This window comes from Rosa chinensis, chromosome 1, assembly GCF_002994745.2.
Source record: "Rosa chinensis cultivar Old Blush chromosome 1, RchiOBHm-V2, whole genome shotgun sequence".
Classification (NCBI taxonomy): domain Eukaryota; kingdom Viridiplantae; phylum Streptophyta; class Magnoliopsida; order Rosales; family Rosaceae; genus Rosa; species Rosa chinensis.
The window spans coordinates 29,114,605-29,142,217 of record NC_037088.1 but is presented as its reverse complement, the minus strand read 5'-3'; the positions used below and the strand labels follow the sequence as shown (position 1 = coordinate 29,142,217).

Here is a 27,613-nt window from a genome sequence, read left to right as displayed (position 1 = left end):
TAAATGAATTTCTGAAGTTCTACGATTACTGACCATGGCTCTGTTAGCAGCCCTAATACTGCCATATAAGCTTCATGGATAGGGAAGCCCCTCTAACAAGCTTCAGCTTTGCGTAACCCATGCATAGTTGATTCTCTGCTGTGGAAGTACATTTGGAAGATACCTGCCTCTTCACAGGTCAATTTCTCTAAACTATGCCTACTTTGTCTAATTTGTTATTCAAGAAAATAAATAACAAAGTTTTAGGGCGGATTATACTTAGATATTTACTAGGTTTAAATAGTTCGACCATTTTGATGCTCTAAGCTTGCTTGCGTTGCAAGGCAATGATCAAATTGTTTGTATTCCAATTGGTTTTCATGATATGGGTGCTGATAAAGTACTTTGGTGGCGCACATCTAGTAAGTTTACTGTCAATAATGCTTATTAGAGTTTTTTCAACTATAACACTACTTCTGATTCGAAGTGGAAGCATCTTTGGAAGCTGCTCATTCACCAAAGCATAAATGCTTCACATAATTGCTTTGTCGTGGAAGATATCTTACTAATGATTTGAGCAGAGCTGGAAATGGAAATTAACTTCTGATCTTGGTTGACATTTCTGTGACGGTATTCCTGAAGCAATGATTTGGACAAAGCGTATATATTTGTAAAGCGATTTTGGCTAATATTACAGAGACGTTTTCTTTTATAGAAAAGAACCTCAATGAGGGCAATGTGGGATGCAAATAGTACTTCAATTAAGAAACAGCAGAAGCAAGGATTCACCAAATGGTGCAAAGATGTAAAACTAAAAAGAACACAATAAATCTAAAACAGATGAAGGTATTACGGGAAAATAACTCAAAAATATACTTCAAAATCATATTTGAGTTGTAAAATATTCTTCTCCGAAAATTCCCATGACTACTTCTCTTCAACCATATATCTATATGCTAAAGGCCAACGATCGTAACACCAAGACAAATACAAAAAGCAGAGGAAATTTGTTCTATGACCATAACTAAAAAGGAAAATGTCTCCTCGACTCCCAAACAGCACAATTCCATGCAATAAGAAATGCACCTGTTCTTTATCCTGTTCTTCAAACAAAAAAAAAAAAAAAAAACAATTAAAACAGTAAAAGTATCAAATCAGTCCTCATGAATAGAAATCGAGTCATCAACCATACACAATCCCTTAATTTGAAATCAAAGAACCAGGACCCAGAAAATATTAGCAGCAGAAGAATCCTCATGTGATTTGAAGAACTAAGAGTCTAAGACTCATTCGCTAGGTAGTTAACATGAGCTTTTCCTCTTGAAGAACATATTACGCAATAAAAGTAATTTGGTTAAAGCTATGAGAGGAATACCAAAACAACTGCGAAGGTTTTATAGGTAGCTTTTGGGGTTTAGTTGAGACACTTAGACCCCCATATGGTTATCCACTTATCCTCTGGTATGAATAGTAAATGTACCCTTAATTTTATCTCCTCCCAACCGTCTTCTTAATATCAAATATTATCCTCCTAAGTTGACATCAATCTCTTCCCCAGAACCCAGTTTTATCCATCACCATCACCACCCAAATATCTCAGTTTCTTTTTTAACCATATTTCTCCACCCGGACTACTGTAAAGTGCACCACCAACATAAAAGAACCTTCCTCAACCTGACCCTTATACTCACACAAATATGACACACACCTAGGTTTACACACAAGGCTTGTACTTGATTGTTGTTTAGTTCAGGCTAATATCGCTGTGGTGGGCACTTGTCCACAATGCTTGTACTTGATTGTGTATTGACCAGATATAAAGACTACTTTACATATATCATTACAGGGACAGGTCAATGGAACATTTTCTGCAATACTATTCCCGTATAAGCAGGAAGCAGCAAACAAAAAAAAAAAAAAAGAAGGCCCCCTTAAGCATACTGCATCTGCATGCAATCTGTTGTTCATTCTCCAATACATGTATGATAAATGTGAAAATCAACACACAGGTTTTTTACCTTAGAAAGCTGCCAACGCATCAATGTAGACCAAGCCGTATCAAGAAGAATTCAACTTTTCAAGGCTTGCTTTAGTCAAATCTAGTTGTTCTGACCAATATCCACAATGAAGAAGGAAAATTGCATCAGTAGAGCTGTTTCAAAGCAAGAGAAAGTCACCTCAAGAGTTGATGGAAAAATTTCTACTCTGTTCAGATGCCGATGCTCTCTGGATTGTTGTACGGAAAAATAAGTTCCCATTCTTCTGATACACTGTCTGTAGTTAAGGAAAAACAAAATTCACATTTCAGTAAAGGAAGAAAGCATTCCATCCACAAGAAAGGATGAGAAAGAAAATTGGGTCTTGAATTTATATAGTAAAGAATGAAAAGTGAGAAACCTAAAAGAAAACTAAAAGGCAGAACATATTAAAAAAAAAAAAACAATCAAAAGAGCGAGAGCCTACTCATTTTTGAAAAACTTAGACTAACAATTCAGCAGAAAATGAAATTGTCACACGCAGACCCCAAGACTTAACTGACAAGCTTGATTACATATAACAACATCAAGAGTTTAAACTGAAATAACACATTTAGGAATCCACAGAGATTTAAAAGAAACTGCAATCACCACAACCCATGAAATAAACATTCCACTAAAAAATAATAAATTAGATGCAGAGTCCATAAAGCAAACCCACAAAGAAACCGTTCTTTGAAATATTTTTACATGTAATTCATAAAACTTCCCTTAAATCTTCGTCCTCTTATTATTATTACAAAGTACTTTATTACTTTTCTTATTTCTCCAAGCTCTTTCCTACTCTGAAACTTGACTAGGATAATAGCTACCAAGTAAAGCCCAAACAAGCCAGATTCTGCTTGGTTCTTTCACCCTAGGGACTAGGGACTAAGGAGATAGAGTCTAGACAAAAGAAAAACCATTGACCAATGGGTAGACAGCCTGATGATGGCTTCTGCACTCACCCTTGGCAAATTTGAAGCACCAGATCTGCAGGTGTACTATGAAACTACTCTCACTGGAGTAGCAAAAAAGTACTACCTATCTTTCAAAGAAACTGCCAGAGGAAAAGACTGGCTGGAAGAAATCAAAAATTCAAAATCTCCGTATGATTTTGCAGTACCACTGTACGATCAGTTCTGTGGAGATCTTTCAAATCTGAGTGAAAAGGCCAAAGAAACGGCAAAATCGAATATCTATGCTCTTAAAATCTGTGACATGAGATATTTCGAAGAATACTTGAATGAGTTTCAAGAGTACTACTGTACAATTGGTGAACTAGAAAATACTGATCTAGTTAATCTGTTGCACAGAAAACTCCCTGAACCATGGAGAACAGCTGTGAGAGAAAGCATAGCTGAAAAACCAATTGAAAGATTTTCAGTTGGAGGGATTGCCGACAGAATCCGGCAATTACTGAAAGAGCAATGCAAAGCCAATCTTAGAGCTAAGATGGCCAAGAAACAACTCAAAGGAGTTGAAAATTTCTGTTATGGAATATTAGATATGCCCACAAACTGGGGATGCCATGACTCCAAATTCCACAGAAAGAAGAAAAAAGAAAAATATTACTCTAAAAAATTTAAAAAGAGTAATCAGAAGAAGAATTGGAAATTCAAGAGAAGTTCCAATTACAAAAAGCAACAGGATGAAGATCCTAAAAAGAAATTCTTCAAAAAGAAGAATACTCATCAGCATAAACAGCCTAGCAAGAAAGCTTGCAGATGTTGGTTGTGTAAAGCTGAAGGACACTATGCAAATGAATGCCCGGAAAAGGGTAAAAGATCTACTAAGGCTCTCTTTGAAGAATATGAGCAAATAGTAGAGGTAGCAAACATGAAAGGCTACGAAATAGCCTATTCTGATGATGAAGATGACGACAGGTCAGTCTACTCTGCCTGGTCTGGAGAAGAAGAAAGTTCATCAGAAGAGTCTGAGATTGATTCTGAAGTAGAGTACTTCGAATCTAGACAACAGAATGTTTTGAGAATAAAAAACTGGGAAGAAAGCAAGACAGAATCCTTCATGTCTTCTTATCAGGTGAACCCTGGTACATTCGTTTGTGACTACTGCTTTTGTCATGAAAAGAATGGTCTCCCAATGTTTTGTGAAGAGTCTAAGAAGACTTATCACAAAGAATGCTTCATAGCTGAAGCGAGAAGAAAAACCAAGAATGGTCTTGTCAGCCAATTGGTTAAGCAAGAATATGAAGAGTATTTTGCCGAGCAAAAGGCAAAAGAAATTGAAACTCTTTTCCAGGAAACCATGGAACCATCTTCCTCGAAAAAGGAAGAAATCGTCGATAAAGAAAAAGTCGATGAAGATATTGAACTGGTTGAAATACCAGAAAATGTAGAACTGGTGAAACCACCAGAAACTGTTCATCTCTTAGAAAGACAAGAGGCTACTGACACATGGGACCTACTTGGCCAACCTTCTGGCAAGTATGATTATAAAGTCAGATATGATCCTCCGTCCTGGTTCAGTGATCCAGACATCAAAGAGATAATTCCTACAAACTGGGATGATAGTGAAGATAAATCACCCATGCAGGAAAATGTTTCAGAAGAATGTAAACCATTCATTCCAAAAGAGCAAGCTCAAGAAAATAAGCCTCACCAATCGAAAATCGTCTCTACAAGTAGATACAGCAACTACATAGAGATCGGGCTCAAGTTCCCTGATCACAGGAAATATCATCTACATGCCTTTGTAGATAATGGATCAGGTTTTACTGTTGCAAAGAGATTTGCAATTCCAGATGAACTCTGGAAAGAAGATAAGAAAAAGTCTGCTACTGGTGTTACATTTGATGGAAGCCATCTCACCATGAAGAAAGTAGCAAAAAATGTTCATATCACCATTGGTGGAGGAACATTTATCATCCAGAATGTTTGGCAGTCAGAAGGCCAAGGATCTGATTTCCTGTTAGGAAATGATTTTATTCTCCAACAAAGATTTATTCAGGATGAAGAAGCGATAGGCTTCAGGAAAGGAGGACGGGTGTTCTGGGCAGACCGACTCACACATGCATTCAGTGTGGTAGGTCCCGGTTTTACTACTCACTATCAGAGATCGCAACAGAATAGTGGTGATCTTACCCCTACAAACCCAAATTCGAGCCCATACTCCAAATCAAACAACAAGAAGAATTGCTTGTTGAAGAATCTTCAGAAGAAGAAGAAGAAGAAGCTAGTGAAGATGAAGAAGCTAGTTTCATCCATGAACACAACCTCAAGCACTTTCAGAATAAGCTTGAGTCTCAGCAAATTCCCACTCTTGAAAAAATCAAGAAACTACTCGAGCAGAATGTGGATACAAATCCTCAAAAGTTTTGGGAAAAAGACCCAGTGGTCTGTGAATTGAAATTGCATGACATGAATGCTATCTGCCATGTCAAAGCCATTCCTCATTACAAAGAGGAAGATCAAAAAGAATTCAGAAAAGATATTGAAGATCTCCTGAACAAGAGATTGATTCAACCTTCCACTAGCCCTCATCATGCTCCAGCATTCTACGTGAGAAATCATGCAGAAACTCTAAGAGGAAAAACTAGAATGGTGATTGACTACAGAGATGTCAACAAGAAGACTGTCAAAGATGGTTATCAAATTGCTCAAGTAAGAGTACTGATCAACCAGCTCAGAGGAGCCAAAGTGTTTTCGAAATTCGATGCAAAGTCGGGTTTCTGGCAAGTCAAGATGCATCCCGAGAGTGTACCTCTCACTGCATTTGGAACACCACAAGGTCATTACGAGTGGTTGGTGATGCCTTTTGGTCTCAAGCAAGCTCCCTCAATCTTCCAAAGAAAGATGGACAACATCTTTAAGCATGTGGCGGAGTTCTGTGTCGTCTACATAGATGACATTCTGGTCTTCTCCAAAAACAAAGAAGAACACATGAGACACCTCCATGAGGCAGTAAAGCTGATAGTTCAGCATGGAATTATCTTAGGAGAAAAGAAAATCTTCTTTATCCTCGATGAAGTTGATTTCCTAGGAATAAACATAAAAAATGGGGTCATAAAACTCCAACCTCATATCCTTGAGAAAATCTGGAAGTTCCCAGATAGAATTCCTGATGCTAAGAGTCTAGAGAGATTCCTTGGTGTCATAAATTATGGGAGAGACTTCATCCCTAAAATCTCAGGGTTAACAGCAATGTTATCTCCTAAGACAAGTTCCAAAAGAAAATGGAACTTCACAGAAGATGATGAAAAGATTGTGAAGCAGATAAAAAATCTCTGCAAAAACCTCCCTCCTCTCCAACAACCAGAAGAGAATGATGAAATTATCCTCCAGACAGATGCGAGCGATAATTACTGGTCCGGTGTTGTTCTGGCAAGAGCGCCTGGAACTAACATTGAAAAAATCTGCAAATTTTGTAGTGGCAAGTTCAGCCCTGCAGAACTGAATTATCCCACAGGGGAAAAAGAAATTTTGGCTGTCAAAAAAACGATTTTAAATTCACCAGCTTTTCTTGGAAAAACCTTTACTGTCCGCACCGATTGTGCCAGAGTAAAGAATTTCAAAAATTTTAAACTTGATAAAGCTGCTGATAGAGGAAGATTAGCAAACTGGCAATTATTTCTTAACCAATATGATTATAATGTTGAATTAATTGCAGGAAACAAGAATTATCTTCCAGACGCATTGACCAGGGAAATGGCAATGTTTAGCCAAAGAGAAGACGACGAAGGTCGTAATCCCAGAAGCAGAAGGACTGGGAAAGAACATGAGCATCAAGAAGATCCTATGGAAACCAAAGAAAAAGTTCTTAAAAGGTTTCTGCTAAGTCCTAAAGGACTAGCCTCAACTGATCAATCCCAGGGTAAAGGATTGGCTAGCCCGTCTCAAACGGCAGACGGTAAAGGCTCATCAAGACCGTTGACGGCTGCTGCTTTGCCAAAAAGCAGACCAACTCCAACTGGAGTCATAAATGTTTTTAACTATGAATTAAGAACTTTTGACACTCCTGTGTTCAGAACTGGCAGGAGACTAGCTTATCACCAGAAGGCAATCCTGGATAATCTCTTATTTGCTTTTCAAGAAAGAAGCAGTGGTCTAATGTTCCCGGCACTCTTTGCACTAGCTGAAGAACTATATGAGAACGCCAGACCACAATTTGAAGAAAGTCATATACAGCAGAGTGCTGCAAGAAAAGAAAAAATTCTCTTCCTTGAAAGTCCAGAAAGTGCTAGAGTTCCTGTCATGGCACTTAATGAATCAGACTGGCATGAATTCCATAGTCTGATAGGAAGACATAATCCAAAAGACCTAGTTCCTCCAACTCTCTTTATTGTTTCAGGTCCTTATGTTGGAAGATACCTGGTTAATGTTCAGAGTGAACATCCTCAAGAACACAAGCTCTGGCTTGTTGAAAATGGTTTTGTCCATAATCTGTGGACTAAAACAAATGATGATCTAAAAGGTTTGCCGCCTATCATTGTCAATACAGTCAAAAATGTAAGAAAAAATGACTGTATGCTTAGACTGAAGTTCAGATCCACTCCTCCAGAATGGATCCAGAAGGCAAACGGTGAAGTTGAATATATTCCTCCTTATCATTATGTAAGAATTATTCAAAGGAAATATCTTCAACCAGCCTGTGTAGGGTACAATGGCCAACCAAACTCAAGTATCCCTTGGATGAAAGCCATGACTCTAGAATATATCAAAAAGATCATCTCTGAGGATACCTACAATACCTTCCTGGCAGCAGGAGAGAAAATTATCATCACTGCTTACGATCATCCTGACGTAGTCAGCAGTGACTTGTTCCTATCTCTTACCAGAAAAGAGATAGATTCGACACTGGCATGCTTACGATGGGTGGAAAAACTTGAAACTGACAACCACTACAAGATGTATGTTGATACAGATGTCGAAGACAATGCAACAACAGTAAGGATGGCCCAGGCAGATAACGACTCGTTTGTCCTTGGTCACAATTCAGAAACCGACGAGAACATGTGAAGCAGCAGGTGTAGAAAACACCGAAAGTCCTTTTGGATTTTTCCTAAAAGTGACTTTTGCTTTTCAAAAAGCAGGTGAAAAACATTTCACCTAAAAGGAATCTGCTTTTCCCCGGCCGACCTCCACCAGCAGGAGCACTAAGGAAAGCAGGAAATCACGGAGTCGTTCTGTACATTTTGTTGTTTTGAATTGTAATTTGAGTTCCGCTCCCTATATAAGGAGCTTTAGTTTCTCTTAGAAGGCATTCGAAAAGGAAGGCATTAGTTCTATATTCGAAAATCTCTAAGATCAGCATATCTCAGTAGCAGTAGCAGTCCGTCTGTGGACACAGTGTGCTTTCTATTACAAGTAAGTGTTTGTAAATCAGTTATGAGTAGCTAAAACAACTTCTAGCTGTTTGCCCAAGAGTGAGGCTCTGGGTTCTGTATCTGTATTTATGTTTGAATAAATAAATTCAGTTTGTGCCCAGTACTCTGTCACAAAAATATTTTACTGTTTTTGCATCTATGTTTTGGTAGCAGTAGCAGTCAGTAAGCAGTAGCAGTCTTTCTATATAAACTGACCCCTATCATACTAAGGCAGCAGTGATTCCGCCCTGGTAGTAGCCGCTTAGACAGGAAGTCGTTAGGTGAAATTGTGGCATGTTGAAGGCTAGTCCTTAGGTTGATACTGTGTTAGTTTGGAAAAGAAATAGGCTGATACTGTGTACTGTAGCTGATACTATGTAAAAAGCAAAGAAGGTAAAAGGAGAATAGTGTCTGTCCTTAATTGTATAGTGGAAAAGGTTGTGGACTTAGTTGTCAAAAAATATGTTGTCTGGTAGTGCTTTGTAGTTAACCCTAAAAAAAATGGGGAATTGATTAATTTCAAACCAACAGCTTTGGGTGTAACGGTGGAGGTCGGTGTAAACAGATGTTTGCCGAAGAAAGAGATTATGTCCAACGCATATAGCGAGGTCACTTTTTTTATGCCCCTAGTACTAAAGCTCCTATACTGTTCATAGTTCATCACTGTTTATCAAAAAGACATTTTTGCCCCCACTTTTGAATGAAATTACAATTCTGCCATAAATTTTTTCTTTTTTTTACAATTCTGCTATATCTTTTTTTTTTTTTTTTTTTTTTTTTTTAATTTTGTTTATTTACAATTCTGCCATACCCTTTTATTTTTTTAAAGGAAAACTATTCAGTTTTATATTTGTAAATTGCTATAAATCATGAAAAATTTATTTTTTGTTGTAACCCATTTGTTGCTAATTTATTATTCACAAAAAAAAAAAATCATATTCTAAGTAGCGTCGATGTTTTTTTAAATTGCGAGTATTCATCTATTACATCTGAAACTTAAAAAAATAAAATAAAAAAACCCGCAGCACCGCAGGGGTCAATCTGCTAGTTACTATCAAAAGTTCAAGCAGGAAGGTGTAACATGTTACTTCAATGCTGCTGCAATTGTCACTGCTCTTGATCCAAGTAACATAATTCTGAAGATACTCTATTGAATTAGTCATTTGAGTTTGTGTGTTATTGAATTGACCTCCCTGAGATGCACTGGGAGAGCAGGCCTCTCCAAAATCAGAAGAATTGAAAAAAAATTTAAAAAAAGTTTCGGAAAGCCACTCTCTTATCAGAGCCAGGTTTCGATGGATTCAAATTTGCTCACCACTTTTATTTTGTGGTGATATCACCACCCTATTAAAACTTGCCACGTCAGATAGAATTAATTGAAATTATTTTTTAATAAAACATTATGATTAACCATAATTATTTTTTAAAACACTTGACAGTTTTGTATTGAGTGGTAGTATCACCACCAAAGTATTTGTGGTGAGCAAATTTAAATTAGATTTGGATCCTGAAACTAGTGGGTTATGGGCCCACCACTCTTCCGCTGTGCCACTCTGATTGTTAGATGTTATGTCGTTGAATTCCATATATAAAGCAGCTGTTTTGTTGTTCTTTGGTATATTCTAGTCAAAGGGCAAGTCCGGGAAAACACTGCAATACTGTTTATTGAACAGTGACAACCTCATTTTACTTTTGCATATTTATAATGGTGTGTTACACAACTTGCCCTGCCCTCTCCAGGTGATTGTCCCAGCCCCATCACTGTATAAATGACCCTTTGGAAGCATACAGATACTATAGAAAAACAAAATCTCAAAAATTTTATACTAAACCCCTTTCCAATTTAATAAAAAAAAATGATCAAGGACAGGTGCAGTTAGCTGATTGACATTCCTCGTCTGCTTTTTCTATGACTCATTAGTTCTGTCGGAGACTGGAGTCCACTGTATGCGTTTGACAATTCAATGGAGGTTCGGATTGAAGGTGAAGCGCGTGGAATGAGTTTAGGTGTAGCTGCGCATTGTGGACCGTCCATTTTGATTTTTGAATGACATCAAATCTGCACCGTTGATTTCAGAGTATACATGCAATTGATCAGCTCGAAGGAGAGAAAAACCGGCTCAAACGCGGAACCGAATACCCGAAAGTTAACCCGGCTCTTTCTCCGTTGTCTAGCCCTCTCCCATCGTTGCACCAGTGCAATTAGCTTCGTCCCGGTGTTGCCTATGTCATTTTGAAGTTGGTTTGTCCAACCAATAACCTAGGAAGGAGGATCAAAGCTCTCAAGCTTCCTGGTGTTTCCGGCGGTTTCGGGTATTTTCTAGCATTTCTTGCCCCTTCTAGATCTCAGACCGGTGCGGTTCGCTTCTTCTAGGTGAAGCTATACATGATATAACATTGTTCAAATGAAAAAAAAATTATGAAAGAGAGTCAAGGATTTAAAGCTCTTCGGGGTTTCCGGCAAACTTCCTCTGTTTTCAGCAACTCCGCCCATTTTCAGGGACGAGTAAAGTAACATACTTCATCACCTCTTCGTGTTCTACACGTGTTTTTTACCCTTGATTTCAGTCTTCGGTCAATTTCAGACCACATATGTGGCTATGTTTCTATAACACATTAGTCCTGCAGAAGACTTGAGTCAACTGTATATGTTTGAAATTTCAATGGAGGAAAGAAACCTGGTGTGGAATTAGTGCCCCCTTTTCCAGGGATGACTTTGTTTATGATAAGATGGGCAAATCTGTAGCCTATAGAATCAAGCTATTCACCATTTTTTTTTTCTCTTCAGTCTTCACAGCAACTTGAGAAACCTTGCCAGACTTGTTCATTTTAAACTCTCTGCCTCCCAATTAAAAAATTTGAGCTATACTTTGCGGCTTAAATTAATGGAGATCTCATGCATGGGTGTGAGGATTTGGTCAGTATTCATGCAACTGTTTCCCCTGATGATCATCACTTTGGCCTCTTCAAATCTGAGAGGAAATGAGGTGGAAAGACGGTCCTTGCTTGCCTTTAAATCTGAAGTAGTCAGTGATCCTCTGGGCATCCTTAGCTCCTGGAATGATTCCTCCAACTTATGTGATGAGTGGCGAGGGATTACTTGCGGCCGAAGACACCAGCGAGTCACGGTTCTGGACCTCCACTACAGCCAGCTGGAGGGTATTCTATCTCCACACATCGGAAACTTGAGCTTTCTCAGGACATTAAATCTCCAAAACAATAGCTTCAACGGCACCATCCCTCAAGAAGTTGGTCGATTGTCTCGGCTGCAACGACTACACCTCGGGGACAACTTCTTCAAAGGTGACATCCCCATCAATATATCTCATTGTTTTAATCTCCAATATCTTGTCTTGGCTAATAACACTCTTAGTGGGAAACTTCCACTGGAACTTGGCTCATTGTTCAAGCTTAGAGTACTTACTTTGCGTAGGAACAATTTAGTTGGGGAAATTCCATCTTCTTATGGAAATCTTTCTTATCTTCAAATTCTTTCTCTGGAAGAAAATATTCTGTATGGTGGTCTCTTGAGTAGCCGCCTTGGGGAATTAAAAAGCTTAAGACATCTCGCATTGGGTTCAAATAGATTGACTGGTACCATCCCTCTCTCCATATACAACCTTTCTTCCATTGAGCACATTTCTGTGATTGGAAACCAATTTCATGGAACTCTTCCTTCTGGGTTGGGCCGCACAATATTTCCAAAACTTCGAACCTTTCATTTCCAAATGAACAATTTCAGAGGACCAATTCCATTTAGAATCTCAAATGCATCCCAGCTTTCACAATTTGGGATCTCTATGAATTATTTTACCGGAAAAGTTCCTAGTCTTGCAAGAGTGTCCAATTTGGTTCGCTTGGAAATGGATGATAATAATCTGGGAAATGAGGATGGTGACTTGGATTTTCTCTCTTCTCTGGTCAATTGTACCAGTTTAGAACTTCTGGATATTAGTGGGAATAACTTTCAAGGAGTGCTACCTGAATCTATCGGCAATCTCTCAACAAGTCTCGAGGTAATGAGCTTAGGAAGGAATCAGCTAAGCGGAAGCATTCCCATTGGGATTGGAAATCTCCTCAACTTGGGAGTACTACGCTTCGAGACAAACCTATTGACAGGCAACATACCAAATTCGTTATGTAAGATAAGTAAATTGTACAATCTGTTTTTAAGTGATAATCAGCTATCAGGTACTATCCCAACTTGTCTGAATAATTTAACTTTGTTAAGTCGCTTAGTTCTCAATTCAAACAACTTGCAAGGAGGCATACCGCAGAGTCTTGGCCAATGCACGAATCTGTTAGCTTTGGTTCTTTCTCAAAATAATCTCACCGGTCTAATTCCACAAGAAGTCATCCGTTTACCATCCCTGTCACTAGTATTGGATATATCCAGTAACCATTTTAGTGGTAACATTCCCATGGAAGTAGGTTTTTTGTCTAATCTTGGTATCTTGAATCTAGCTGAAAATATATTATCTGGTGAGATTCTTCAAAGCTTAGGGGACTGCACAAGTCTAGAATATTTGAACCTGAGTGGAAACATGTTGCATGGGACAATTTCTCAATCATTGAGTTCTTTGAGAGGCCTTCAATATCTTGACCTCTCTCGTAACAATTTCTCTGGAACAATTCCCAATTATTTGCAGACTTTCCCCTTCTTGCAGAATTTGAACTTCTCCTTTAATCATTTTAGAGGGGAAGTACCCATAAAAGGTGTTTTCAAGAATACAAGTGCGGTTTCTTTCTTGGGAAATGGACGACTTTGTGGACGTGTACCTCAGTTAAGATTGCCTATCTGTCCCCCCGATCTACCTAGGAAGCTGCCTAAGCCAGCTAATGCATTATTTCATAAGCTGGCTGTTATCATAATTTCTTTTGGGGCCATTGGAGTTATTTGGTTATTGTACTTAATGCTCCTTTTTAGATCAACAGAATCAGGAGTTGAGTCATCTTCAGAACCATCCTTGGATGTTTCATTCTTAAAATTGTCATACAGCGATCTCCTGAAAGCAACTGATGGCTTTTCTTCTCGGAATTTAATTGGTTCCGGTAGCTCTGGTTCTGTGTTCTGGGGAGTTCTCGATCAACCTGAAGAAATAATTGTTGCTGTGAAAGTACTCAATCTTCAAAGTTCGAGAGCTTCTAGAAGTTTCATATCTGAATGTGAAGTGTTGAAAAGCATAAGGCACCGGAATCTGGTCAGACTGGTGACCGCTTGCTCAAGCATTGATTTTCAAGGGAACGAATTCAAAGCTTTGGTCTTTGAGTTCATGTTGGATGGAAATCTAGATGAATGGTTGCACTATTCAGCTCAAAGAGTGGTTGGGGCCCCAACAGTGCAGCTACATTTGAATCTTCTTGAAAGGGTAAATATTGCCATTGACGTAGCTAGTGCTCTGGATTACTTGCACAATCGCTTTCACGTCCCAATAGTTCACTGTGATTTGAAGCCGAGTAATGTTCTCCTAGAACATGACATGACTGCCTGTGTTTGTGATTTTGGGTTAGCAACCTACCTCCCAGATACTTCTTGTCCACTTCCTTCAGTACAGAACCCTTCCAATTCGATAAGGGGTACCATTGGCTATATTGCCCCAGGTAATGCTGAATTGACCAATGCTTCAAATTCTTCCTGATTTACAAATGCAAGTTTTTCTTTACTTTAGTTTATGAGAATATGAAAGTTTTCTCCCAAATAATTTATAGAATATGGCATGGGAAGTGCGGTGTCAACATATGGGGACGTATATAGCTATGGAATCCTGTTACTGGAGATGCTTACTGGTAAGAGGCCAACAGACAACATGTTTAGAGATGACAAGAACTTGCACAACTTTGTTCTGATGGCTTTGCCTGAACATGTGAAAGAAATATGTGATCCGGTGCTTCTTCAAGAAAAGGAAAGCAGCACTAGTACAAATCCCGCAAGCAATAGGAATGATGTCCAAAATGATGAAACACAGAGAGTTGAAGAGTGCCTTATTTCCATTGCTAGGATAGGAGTTGCTTGTTCTGTGCATTTGCCCAAAGCGCGAATGGAGATTGGGGAAGTTTTAGCTGAATTACGTGTGATAAGGGATGTACTGACTGGAACCGGGATGCCTATAGAGCATATGATCACTGCCTAAGGCCTTAGCCGCCGCCAATGATTTGTTGTGGGAGAGTCCACATAGAGCCACGGATAAACCCGCTTTCACTATTTGGTTAGTCCAGCATATCTTTAGTTATGTTAAATTTGCTTTCACTATTCAGATGTTAATTTAACACTTCATGCAGTTTATGTGTATTTATTCACTAGGAAAGTGAAATTTGCAGAGTTCTGATTCTGAAAATCCAATGGACCGCCTCTTCTTTCAAGACACGTGTTAAGACGGATTTTATCAAACAGGTTTCTGCATCACCCACCAAAACCTTGATGAATACACCTGCTCTGATTTCAACAGCACCATATTTTCTGCCTAATTTTCTCCTGCAAAATTCAAAATGTAAATTCTAACCAAATCTTTAGAATAAAAAAGTAACATTTCTCAACTTTTTTTTTTTTTTTTTTTTTTTTTTTTTTTTTTTTCTTTTTTTTCTATCTTTTTATTCAAAGAGGATCAAAAGATTTCACTCCTACCCCCATGGTGACTCGAACCCAGGACCTCGATCTTAGGTAGTGGGTGCTCTAACCACTGAGCTAACACCACTTCGTCAACTTAAATTGAACCTTATTGAAGAATTTAAGTTCTGTCATTAAGTACCCCGTGATTTTGTTTTCTTTTCAATATACTACAGTAAAACTACTACTGCAGTAAATTTGGTGCACCATAAACATTTCTCTTTGGCTTGCACTAGATATGACAGATCACAGGCACAAGCTATTCAAGTTATCATGTCTCTGGTGATTTAAGTTTTCTATGAAACAGAGAACAAATATAGCAGGGATGATAAACATGGTGTAAAGAATAGATTGCTTAATAAATCAATGCTATCACACCTCATTAGTTATGCTGCGAAGATGTCAAGTAATTTGTTTTACTTTAAATATTTGAAGCAAGTTTTTAGCCACAACCACCCAGGAAAATGTTTCGAAGTCTCAGCTGTGAAATTCCCATTCGACTATTACTGCATCAATTCCCATTCAGTCGAAATTAAAAATTATAATAAAAAATGAAGTGGTATAACCCAGGGCAGGTTGAATGGCACATTGCCAATTCTTTTTCATATTAATTGCCCAACCCGAACCCTGAATATAACTCATACCAGAACCAAAGGGGAATTGATATGTATCACAATTCTATTAAACCAGTAAACTACAAAAGATTCAGGACGTTTCAGTTAACAATAATTGGAATGTTTCAATCAAAAATTAAACAAAACTTGGTCAATAGGCTTTACCTCAATTTTTCTTTCTTGATACAAAGAGGGTAAAAGACCCAAACACAACAAATTAAAAATAAAAATAAATCTCCACACTTGGGAGGCACCAGCAGAAGCAGCAGCAAGTAACCCTGGGATAGACAATGGGGATCTTGAAGAATATGGGGCTCTTGATAAACATGAACCAATTGACAATTCCAATCAGCAGACAACAGGGACCTGCAGCCATTGATTAAGGTATATAGAGGGTGAGACTCGCTTATAAGTTTCGAGACCAACTCCACCAGGGGACTAGAATCATATTCAATAGTAAAACCCATACTCCCAGCTTGGTGGACAATCATTAATCATAAAACAGCCCCAAAGAGAGGCAGAGTATGTAGAGGGCAATTTTCACAAGTTTATCTTGTAGCCACATCCTGTTATCACCCCTCTATTTTTTATAAACTCTCAGAGGTATTATGGTTGATTGGGACGGAAAACAATTTTTCTTCAAGAGTAAGAGGTAGGAGATGATAATTTCCATTAAATCAAAGACCAAAACACCTTTAAAAGTTTTGAGTTAGATGGGAAACTGGCTGCTTAATGAAGCTGCGTCTGAGACTAAACACTGGCAAATGTGGCAGAATGGATGAAAATATCATGAGTGTCCCAAAGTGCACCTCAATCTTGTTCCTGTGTTCCATTTACTGTTGAGAACTTCAATAATATAGTGGATGAATCCAATTTTCTAATTTTTGCAATCTCAGCATGCTAAGAATGCCGGATACCAAGTGCAATTTCAGCACGCTAAATAAGGGGGATCCCAAGATTAACAGATCCAACTTTTGTCAGAATAAGGTTTACCAAGAAAAAGTTATCTGAAACATACAAGCATCACTGTAGTTTAAAATTGATTTGCATCATCATGCAAGTTTCACAAACATTACATAAGATCGTACTGCACTCATAGGATGCATATGTTGAAATGAACATGTCAAACTACCTAATTGAATAGAGAAACATTAAATAATAAAGAAATCACCCTTTGGGGGTTCTTTCTGGTGGCAGCATCATATAAATGCAGCTCCCATTCACAATACCAATTCTCTGGACTCTAAGGTCTCCAAGGCGCCATCACTAACAACAATATACCTGCAAATGAATTCTTTGATTCTGCACATGAATAAACTACATTTCTTTAACAAACACTAACTTTTGAAAATTTGTTCGCTTTACATATGTATCCAACAATGACAGCCATTATTAGGATGGAGATGATGAAGACCAACATTACGTATCCAACAATGAAGGCCAACAAGCTCTGTTTTTCTATTTAATTATTCACCTCCACTCACTTGTTAAGGTAGATCTATTAAGTTACACCAATTGAAATCCAAGTCTTCCACTCTCAACTTCTTAAGTACTATAAATAGTCCTACGGTTCTACCGATCTTTAGTGTGAACTTGTTATTGGCTTGTAACACTAGATCTCAAAAGAAAGAATAACTAAACAGTCGACCAAACATCAAAATAAGTAGTCAACAAACCTGTGGTTAACTTATTACACAACCAATAAAAATGCAGGGAACATGGACAAAGGTAGTAGCCAAATGGCTATTCTGGAATTCATCCCAACAGAGAGACTGATTTTTGGGACTAAGTTAACACACTAGAATACCACGACCCAAGACTACATTATCCAAGAAATTTATACCAGATGGTCTAAAGGGACTACATTATGCAAGATTTCTTTTTGTGCAAGTGAAGTAGACACACAGTACACTCAATGTAGGAAAACCTCAAAACAAGGCTAATCCATATATGATGGCAATTATAAACCTGGCTATTATTGTGATGACAGGATTTAATAACTATGGCTATAATTGTGATTTCTCAATTCAATAACTCTCATTCTACAAAAGCCTCAAAACAAGGCTAGTCCATACCATATGTGATGACACATCCTGTAATTCATTCCAATTGAGAGACAATATAAAATTAAGAAAATTGATATTTGGGACTAAATCAACACACTAGAATACCACGACCTGAGACTACATCAAGTGTCTAAGAATTCTTTACCAGGTGATTTAAAGGGACACCATCAGCAAAACAAGTTTTCTTCTTGTGCAGGTGAAGTGAACAGACAATCCACTCAATCAAAGAACTTGAATCTAGGAAAGCCTCAAAACAAGACTAATCCATATATGATGGCACTGTTAAAGACCTAATGAGATGGCGATTACAGATATTATTCTCCTTGATCTTCCTCAAGTACATTCCCTGGGCCTCTTAACCAGACTGTTTTAAGTTCAGGAAACAAAATCTACAGTAGGGGATGGAGTATGGGTCATATTCTTCCATATTAGCAATCAAAACCTGTCAAATTCTAAAATGGCAAATTTATATTAAAATATGATCTACTAAGATGGGATGAAAAAAGATGTTCTATTAAGATATAATATTTCAGCATACCCAAGTAGAATGACGTGCATGCATGCACAACAAGACTGACAAAGGGCAATACAGACTGATTTCATCTATGGAAAAGGGCAGGAGTGCGGTGGTGACTGTTGGCCAAGGTGGTATAGTGATCCTTATGATTGTGGTTAATCTGGCATCACTATTTCCTAGTGCTATGTTATAGGCTAGAGTGTACTGAAGATTTTACTTTTAAGGTTCAACTTCTTAAAAAACAGGTTATTACTTCCTGTCTCCCCTACTATTTCTATTTTAAACATTTCTCTACTGCCATTGAAATAGATAATAAATGACAACCCTCAAAAACTAAAAATCAATATCAAACTTCTCCAATCCACTAATAGGAAATTAGCTCTGAATGGTAACACAGTTAACAAGAAACATGCAACTAAAGACTGGCAATATATGTTATTGGTCTTGAAACTAAGCCAGAAATATTATGACTTGAACTTACCTACTTTGCAAATATTTTTGTGAATTACTTCTACTTTTCTTTGACACCGAGTACAAAATCCTCTAATATTTTCTCATTGGTTATGTGTCAAGATCAACATCCAAGATTGCCCATGTTAGTAAATGTATCAAAATATCACCTAACAGATATAAATACTACACTCTAAGTTTTCAATAATTACACACCTCAACATAGATAGATAAGCATTGAAGTCTGTAACTTACTTTACAGTTTGTCTTATGTCTCAAGCAATGGGTCCAGTACGTCCACTTTGCCAGGCATTTGATCAGATCTCTTGTTTGCCGATCAAGAATCTTCAGGTCCATCACTGTCAACTGAAAAATTCATGATTATATTGCCGGAACATGCATATATTTTATATGGCATTCAAATACTAATTGTAAAGCAATGTAAAATAAAAATAATAAAAGAATAAAAAATAAAAATAAAATTCTATACTAGGGCTTCAGAGCTATGAAACATCAGTTTATTTAGTATATTGCTTAAAGAAGTCTACTGAAGTATGTATAACATGCATATAGAGATAGAAACTGGAGCAGACCATGTAAACATGAAAAATTGCCGCACCAATTGAATGGTATAAACACACTGTACAAACGGCCCCTGCATTTCAGCTGAATTCCACAGGTCTGCCACTGATCAGGCATGTATAAATGCATATGTATCACCGTGTATATGAATATACACTGGCAAAAGATAATTCAAGCTAGAAATCTTGAATTCTTAATTAGAAGCCTACAACACTAGTGTTGAATTCTTAATTTAGAGCCTACAGCTACTTGTGTATCACCCTCTATAGGTATATACACTAAGATGATATTCCCTTTGTTCACCACCACCCAAGCCACAGAAAAAGGCATGAAGACACAAAGATACTACCATATAAGCTCATATTTGGAGAAGTAATAGACCAGAAACTCTTCCATGCTCCCAACATATTCAATTTTTATGTTGAGTTTTTGCCACACTACTGCGAACACTTTCAAAAGTTCAATTAGGCAAGTATGGTCCTTTTAAAAAACATCAGTACGGCTGTAAGGGTGTGGCTTAACTTGCACATATCAAGTTCCACATCGTTTGAATAAAGACTTTCACTAATAATATACATTGTAGTATTACAGCTACTCCACAGGGAACTAAAAATGTACTCCAAATTGCACTTTGAAACTCCATTACTAGTCTACAGAAACCTAAACACAAAATCAAACTACATTTTATTTACTAGAAGAAACTAGTGTAGATAGATACAGCTAATTGCCACTCTTAAAAAATAGAAGCTAGGAACCACCCATTTAAACATAAAAAAAGATAGCAGCTTTCCGGACATATAGCAAGAAAAGAAAATACTCAAATCTACAGAAACCAAAGTCCAAAGAGTAAAGCAGAATCTGATTCCTTCTCAAAGCACCTCCACTACTGCCCATTTGTAATCTTCAAGATTACTTCCCATTTGTAAGATTAAGGAAACAAAAAAAAAAAGGTCTTTCTATACAAACCCAGATCGCATTAGGCCTTCTTAGACTACCTCCCCACCACAATCTAAAGTAAAATCTATTCTACAACAAGATGCAACTCTAGCGTGAAAACATTTGTTTTTGCGTATGGAACTTACTGTCGAGTCATATCCAGATATTTAACGGTGCCAAAAAGAAGATGAGACTTCCTGCAGCATTCAATTTGGTCGACCGGAGTTGATCGGAAATCATCAGGTGTGGTCGCGCGAGCAGCCGTGCTCATGCCCGAAACGTGTTCGACGTAATGCTCAAGAGAGCAAGTATCATGTGTCCCTCCTAGGCTAATCCAAACCAATTTTCTAAATCATTAATACTTCCTAGTTTAGCCCAAACCATTAACTAGAAAGGATTCAGGCTGTTTCAGTTAACAATGATTGGAATGTTTCAATAATAAATTAAACAAGACTTGGACTGTAGACTTTACCTTACTTTTTTGTTTCTTAGTACAAAGAGGGTAAAAGACCCAAACACAACAGATTAAAAATAAAAATAAATCTCTACACTTGGGAGGCACCAGCAGAAGCACCAGCAAGTAACCCTGGGATAGACAATGGGGATCCTGAAGAATATGGGGCTCTTGATAAACATGAACCAAGTGACAATTCCAATCAGCAGACAACAGGGACCTGCCGCCATTGATTAAGGTATATAGAGGTGAGACTCGCTTATAAGTTTCGAGACCAACTCCACCAGGGCACTAGAATCATATTCAATAATAAAATCCACAATCCCAGCTTGGTGGGCAATCATTAAATCACGAAACATCCCAAAGAGAGGTAGAGTATGTAGAGGGTGATATTCACAAGTTTATCCTGTAGCCACATCCTGTTATCACCCCTCTACTTTTTTTACAGATTCTCAAAGGTATTATAGTTAAATGGGAGGGAAACAAATTTTCTTCAAGAGTAAGATGTAAGAGATGATAATTTCCATTAAATCAAAGACCAAAACACCTCTAATAGTTTTGAATTACATAGAAAACTGGCTGGCCGGGTCTGAGACTAAACACTGGCAAATGTGGCAGAATGGATGAAAATGTTTTAGTCATGTGTGAGTCCCAAAGTGCACCTCAATCTTGTTCCTGTGTTCCATTTACTGCTGAAAACTTCAATAATACAGGGGATCAATCCAATCTTCTAATTTTAGAATCCAATTTTCTAATTTTTGAAATCTTAGCATGCTAAGAATGCCGGATACCGATTTCAATTTCAGCACACTACACTAAATAAGGGGGGTCCCAAGATTAACAGATCAAACGTTTGACAGAATAAGGTTTACCCAGAATAAGTTATCTGAAACATACAAGCATCACTGTTGTTTAAAATTGGTTTGCACCATAATGCAAGTTTCACAAACATTACATAAGATCGTACTGCACTTATAGGATGCATATGTTGAAATAAACAAGTCAAACCACCTAATTGAATAAAGAAACATCAAATAATAAAGAATTACCCTTTGGGGGTTCTTTTTGGTGGCAGCAACATATAAATCCAGCTTCCCATTCACAATACCAATCCCTGGACTCTAAGGTCTCCAAGACGCCATCACTAACAACAATATACCTGCAAATGAATTCTATGATTGTGCACATGAATAAACTACATTTCTTTACAAAACACTAAAATTTAAAAATTTGTTCGCTTTACGTACATATCCAAAAATGAAGGCCAATATTAGGATGAGATGATGAAGACCAACATTACGCTATCCAACAACGAAGGCCAACAAGCTCTGTTTTTCTATTTAATTATTCACCTCCACTCACTTAATAAGGTAAATATATTAAGTTACACCAATCGACTATGAAATCCAAGTCTTCCACTCTCAACTTCTGTAGTACTGTAAACAGTCCAACAGTTCTACCGATCTTTTGAGTGAACTTGTATTGGCTTGTAACACTAGATCTCAAAAGAAAGAATAACTAAACAGTCCAACAAACATCAAAATAAGTAGTCGACAAACCTGTGGGTATCATATTACACAACCAATAAAAAAGCGGGAACATAGACAATGTAGTAGCAAAATGGCATATTCTGGAATTCAGTTCAACTGAGAGACTGATATTTGGGACTAAGTTAACACACTAGAATACCACAACCCAAGACTATATTATCTAGGAATTTTTACCAGATGATCTAAAGGGACACCATTAGCAATAAAAGATTTCTTTTCGTGCAAGTGAAGTGAACACACAGTACACTTTATTAAATAAATCTCAATGTAGGAAAACCTCAAAACAAGGCTAATCCTATGATGGCAATTAAGTTATAAACCTGGCTATAATAGTGATGACACGATTTAAAAACTATGGCTATAATTGTGATCTCTCAATTCAATAACTCTCAATCTACGAAAGCCTCACAACAAGGCTAATCCATACCATATGTGATGACACGTCCTGTAATTCATTCCAATTGAGAGAGAATATAAAATTAAGAAAATTGGCATTTGGGACTAAATTAACACACTAGAATACCACGACCTGAGACTACATCAAGTGTCTAAGAATTCTTTACCTGGTGATTTAAAGGGGCACCATTAGCAATACAAGGTTTCTTCTTGCGCAAGTGAAGTGAACAGACAAACTACTCAATCAAAGAACTCTGAATCTACGAAAGCCTCAAAACAAGGGTAATCCATATATGATGGCACTGTTAAAGACCTGATGAGATGGCGATTATAAACTGTAGATATTATTCTCCTTGATCTTCCTCAAGTACATTCCCTGGGCCTCTTAACCAGACTGTTTTAAGTTAAGGAAACAAAATCTACAGTAGGGGGTGGAGTATAGGTCATATTCTTCCATATCAGCAATCAAAACCTGTCAAAATGGCAAATTTGTATTAAAATAAGATCTACTAAAATGGGATGAAAAGAAATGTTCTATTAATGATGAAACATTTCAACATACCCAAGTAGCATGGCATGCAAAGAATGAAGTGCATGCATGCACAACAAGACTGACAAAGGGTAATACAGACTGATTTCATCTATGGAAAAGGGCTGGAGTGCAGTGGTGACTGTTGGTCAAGGTGGTATAGTAATCCTTATGATTGTGGTTAACCTAGTATTACTGTTGCCTAGTGCTATGTTATAGGCTAAAGTGTACTGAAGATGGTAGTTTAAGGTTCAGCTTCTTAAAAAACAGGTTATTACTTCCTGTCGTCCCTACTATTTCTATTTTAAACATTTCTCTACTGTAATCGAAACAGATACTACATGCACGACCCTCAAAAACTTAAAATCAATATCAAACTTCTCCAAGCCACTAGTAGGAAATTAGCTCTGAAGGGTAACACAGTTAACAAGATACATGCAACTAAAGACTGGCAATATATGTTATTGGTCTTGAAACTAAGCCAGAAATATTATGACTTGAACTTACCTACTTTGCAAATATTTTTGTGAATTACTTCTACTTTTCTTTGACACCGAGTACAAAATCCTCTAATATTTTCTCATTGGTTATGTGTCAAGATCAACATCCAAGATTGCCCATGTTAGTAAATGTATCAAAATATCACCTAACAGATATAAATACTACACTCTAAGTTTTCAATAATTACACACCTCAACATAGATAGATAAGCATTGAAGTCTGTAACTTACTTTACAGTTTGTCTTATGTCTCAAGCAATGGGTCCAGTACGTCCACTTTGCCAGGCATTTTGATCAGATCTCTTGTTTGCCGATCAAGAATCTTCAGGTCCATCACTGTCAACTGAAAAATTCATGATTATATTGCCGGAACATGCATATATTTTATATGGCATTCAAATACTAATTGTAAAGCAATGTAAAATAAAAATAATAAAAGAATAAAAAATAAAAATAAAATTCTATACTAGGGCTTCAGAGCTATGAAACATCAGTTTATTTAGTTTATTGCTTAAAGAAGTCTACTGAAGTATGTATAACATGCATATAGAGATAGAAACTGGAGCAGACCATGTAAACATGAAAAATTGCCGCACCAATTGAATGGTATAAACACACTGGACAAACGGCCCCTGCATTTCAGCTGAATTCCACAGGTCTGCCACTGATCAGGCATGTATATATGCATATGTATCACCGTGTATATGAATATACACTGGCAAAAGATAATTCAAGCTAGAAATCTTGAATTCTTAATTTAGAGCCTACAACTACTTGTGTATCACCCTCTATAGGTATATACACTAAGATGATATTCCCTTTGTTCACCACCACCCAAGCCACAGAAAAAGGCATGAAGACACAAAGATACTACCATATAAGCTCATATTTGGAGAAGTAATAGACCAGAAACTCTTCCATGCTCCCAACATATTCAATTTTTATGTTGAGTTTTTGCCACACTACTGCGAACACTTTCAAAAGTTCAATTAGGCAAGTATGGTCCTTATAAAAAAACATCAGTAAGGCTGCAAGGGTGTGGCTTAACTTGCACATATCAAGTTCCACATCGTTTGAATAAAGACTTTCACTAATAATATACATTGTAGTATTACAGCTACTCCACAGGGAACAAAAAAGTACTCTAAATTGCACTTTGAAACTCCATTACTAGTCTACAGAAACCTAAACACAAAATCAAACTCCATTTTATTTACGAGAAGAAACTAGTATAGATCGATACAGCTACTTGCCACTCTTAAAAAATAGAAGCTAGGAACCACCCATTTAAACATAAAAAGATAGCAGCTTTCCGGTTCAAAAACATATAGCAGGAAAAGAAAATCCTCAAATCTACAGAAACCAAAGTCCAAAGGGTGAAGCAGAATCTGATTCTTTCTCAAAGCACCTCCACTACTGCCCATTTGCAATCTTCAAGATTACTTCCCATTTGTAAGATTAAGGAAGCAAAAAAAAAGGTCTTTCTATACAAACCCAGATCGCATTAGGCCTTCTTAGACTACCTCCACCACAATCTAAAGTAAAATCTATTCTACAACAAGATGCAACTCTAGCGTGAAAACATTTGTTTCTGGGTATGGAACTTACTGTTGAGTCATATCCAGATATTTAACGGTGCCAAAAAGAAGAACAGACTTCCTGCAGCATTCAATTTGGCCGACCGGAGTTGATCGGAAATCATCAGGTGTGGTCGCGCGAGCAGCCGTGCTCATGCCCGAAACGTGTTCGACGTAATGCTCAAGAGAGCAAGTATCATGCGTCCCTCCTTGGCTAATCCAAACCAATTTTCTAAATCATTAATACTTCCTAGTTTAGCCCAAATCATAACGGAGTCAAAATCTTTGGGTCAATTAGTCAATATCGGAAGAAAATCTGTTATGTAATTAATTTGTTATTGCCATATATTATTTCAAACTTCAGAGGCAATTTATTATTACTACCTACGAAAATTATTCTATGCACCGACGGTGTAAGTGACCCAACCCTTATAAAATAATCTCAACCCTTGATATTTATTATCAACTTTATTTTTAATAAACAAAAAGTGTATTTAATGTAATCTAACCATTCATTTATGTTGGTGCAAGTACACAGCGGTGCACTGAATAATCTCTCTACTACCTAACACCATTGATGTTTTTCCTTTCTATGCCTTCTATCTTTTTCTTGAATGCTTTCTATGCCTTCTCTTTGTGGCTGGGTATTTAACAAAATCTTTTAAAAAAATTTTGGCTGACCAAAATGAAAGAATGTTCACTTTCCAAAAAAAAATAAAAAATGAAAGGAGGTTAGAGTACTTCCGATGGTCCTCTTTAACTTAAAACTAGCAAGATAGCCCACAAGATGCTACAGGTTTGTTTACTTGCTAAGTTTTTCACATTCATTGGCTACAAAGAATTGTACACTAACAAACTTCAAAAGCTGGTGTTTATACCAGGTTTGTATAGTTTTGGATCCTTCTAATTTTTCTTCAGGATTAAACTTCACATGTGGTTCCGAACAGTCCCTCAATATGTTTTCCCATTATGATGGTGGTTGTCTCATCTGATTCATCTTGTATCAGTGCTTTTCTTCAAAGTTGTATACATAGAGGAATAGAAGTGGTTGGAGTTAATAATAGAAGATGCATACACTGATCAGGAAAGTAAAGAGGTTGATCACGAAGGTAAAGAGGAGTTGCGTACCATGCTCAATGATAATAGAAACGTAAACTTTACCATGAAAATTAATATGTATGAATCTGATTGTGCAAGTTTAATGCATAGAAGCATGCCATGACTCAATAATGTAAACAGAGTAGCTAGTGCAACTATTTTTATGAAGAAGTAAATTTCTGAAAACCTTCAAAAGATTATATGGTGTTGTTGAGCATATCAAAAGTACAATTTCATCTAGGAAAAGCTTTTAGATTTTTTGTTTCTCATTCATGTTTTGAAAGCTTGTAATAATATAATATTACAATTACATACGTCTGCCATATTCCTCTGGAAATAACCAAGGCAAACATAAATCATAAACTGACTAATTATTCATGGGTGGCATTAACCTTAAACAACATAACCACCTAACAATAGAGTTTTCAGCCAATGGGAACAATAGATAACTTACATTTATCCTCTTTCAATGAACAGTTGGAAACCATACATTCTTAGCAATATACAACACAAAACCATGCTATACAACTATAAAGCTTGCCTAAAACAAAATACCCTATAGTGTCATCAAAAAGAGGGTGGGTTGGAAGTGACACTCAACGGTGGGGGAAGAACCTCCTAACTGTAAACCCTAAAACACAGAATCAATATTAGCAACAAAAGAATAATTTAAGAACACAAATTGTAGAATTCTAATTTTAGAACCAGCTAAAAGTTTCAGAGAGCTTATTTTCTTGGAAATTAGAAAAGGTCTAACATGCATGAAGAATATTGCAAATCAGGTTTCTCTATTGGACCCAAATGCTCCGACAATGTTACAACCCAATTTCAAAGCTTTAAGTAGTTAAGCTCAAATACCTAAAATGAACACATCAAAATCATTAATAACCAAGACCGCAATGCACAGAAGCTATCAGAAGCAAAACCAAAAGCACCTAGATATGAAATCATGAGAAGAGACTTTGATTTTGATGGGAAATAAGAAATTAGAGCTGATTTGACCATAATTGATGGTATTCTTTGCATTGTGGCATGATCAAGGTTTTAAATATCGGTATCTTCATATGTATTGGTATTTTGAAAAAGGGAGATATCGGAAATATCGGGGATACAGGATAACAAAATGTGGTTTTTGAAAAAAGTCAATTTATTAGAAATTTAGAACTACATATAAATTGATATGAATGTCAACTTCATCTACATCCAAAAAGAGACTCTAGGCAGTTGAAAAGCCTCTCGCTGGTCTACGAAAATGCAATAATCAAACCAAGACATATGACTCATATAGTGCGAATTGTAGTGATGAACATGATAGTTATAGATCTCTTTAGAGTTGCCAACTGTTTCCCCTATAAGAGGATAATAAGGATGAACCTAACTGGATGACTGATCATATACTTCTCCATATTGATTATATCTAT

At 37.0% G+C, this 27,613-nt stretch overlaps 1 protein-coding gene and 2 long non-coding RNA genes across 21 annotated transcripts; 1 reads left to right on the top strand and 2 right to left on the bottom strand.

The window, feature by feature from the left end:
* Window positions 1–828: 828 nt before the first annotated feature.
* Window positions 829–2,313, bottom strand: LOC112176891. The gene is made up of 3 exons (XR_002927186.2): window positions 2,184–2,313; window positions 1,998–2,087; window positions 829–1,077 (listed from the first exon to the last, which is right to left on the bottom strand). It is a non-coding gene; the product is annotated as an uncharacterized LOC112176891 (long non-coding RNA).
* An 8,347-nt stretch (window positions 2,314–10,660) lies between these two features.
* On the top strand, window positions 10,661–14,811 carry LOC112164529 (probable LRR receptor-like serine/threonine-protein kinase At3g47570). Of its 3 annotated transcripts, none has more exons than XR_005805747.1 (3): window positions 10,661–13,920; window positions 14,029–14,525; window positions 14,638–14,811. XR_005805747.1 is itself a non-coding variant. In XM_024300751.2 (2 exons), the coding sequence occupies exons 1-2, from the start codon at window positions 11,205–11,207 to the stop codon at window positions 14,448–14,450; spliced, it is 3,138 nt and encodes a 1,045-aa protein (XP_024156519.1). In that variant the 5' UTR covers window positions 10,661–11,204; the 3' UTR covers window positions 14,451–14,603. The 3 variants fall into 3 exon arrangements, 1 of the variants encoding a protein (XP_024156519.1); XR_005805749.1 differs by having other exon boundaries at window positions 14,621–14,811; XM_024300751.2 differs by lacking the exon at window positions 14,638–14,811 and having other exon boundaries at window positions 14,029–14,603.
* A 774-nt stretch (window positions 14,812–15,585) lies between these two features.
* On the bottom strand, window positions 15,586–25,319 carry LOC112182570. 17 transcript variants are annotated; one of them, XR_005805088.1, is made up of 6 exons: window positions 25,126–25,319; window positions 23,749–23,860; window positions 22,656–22,960; window positions 21,592–21,701; window positions 20,235–20,762; window positions 15,586–18,936 (listed from the first exon to the last, which is right to left on the bottom strand). It is a non-coding gene; the product is annotated as an uncharacterized LOC112182570 (long non-coding RNA). The 17 variants fall into 17 exon arrangements; XR_005805086.1 differs by having other exon boundaries at window positions 15,586–18,055; window positions 18,826–18,936; window positions 20,235–22,960; XR_005805090.1 differs by having other exon boundaries at window positions 15,586–16,818; window positions 18,826–18,936; window positions 20,235–22,960.
* Between the last annotated feature and the right edge of the window lie 2,294 nt (window positions 25,320–27,613).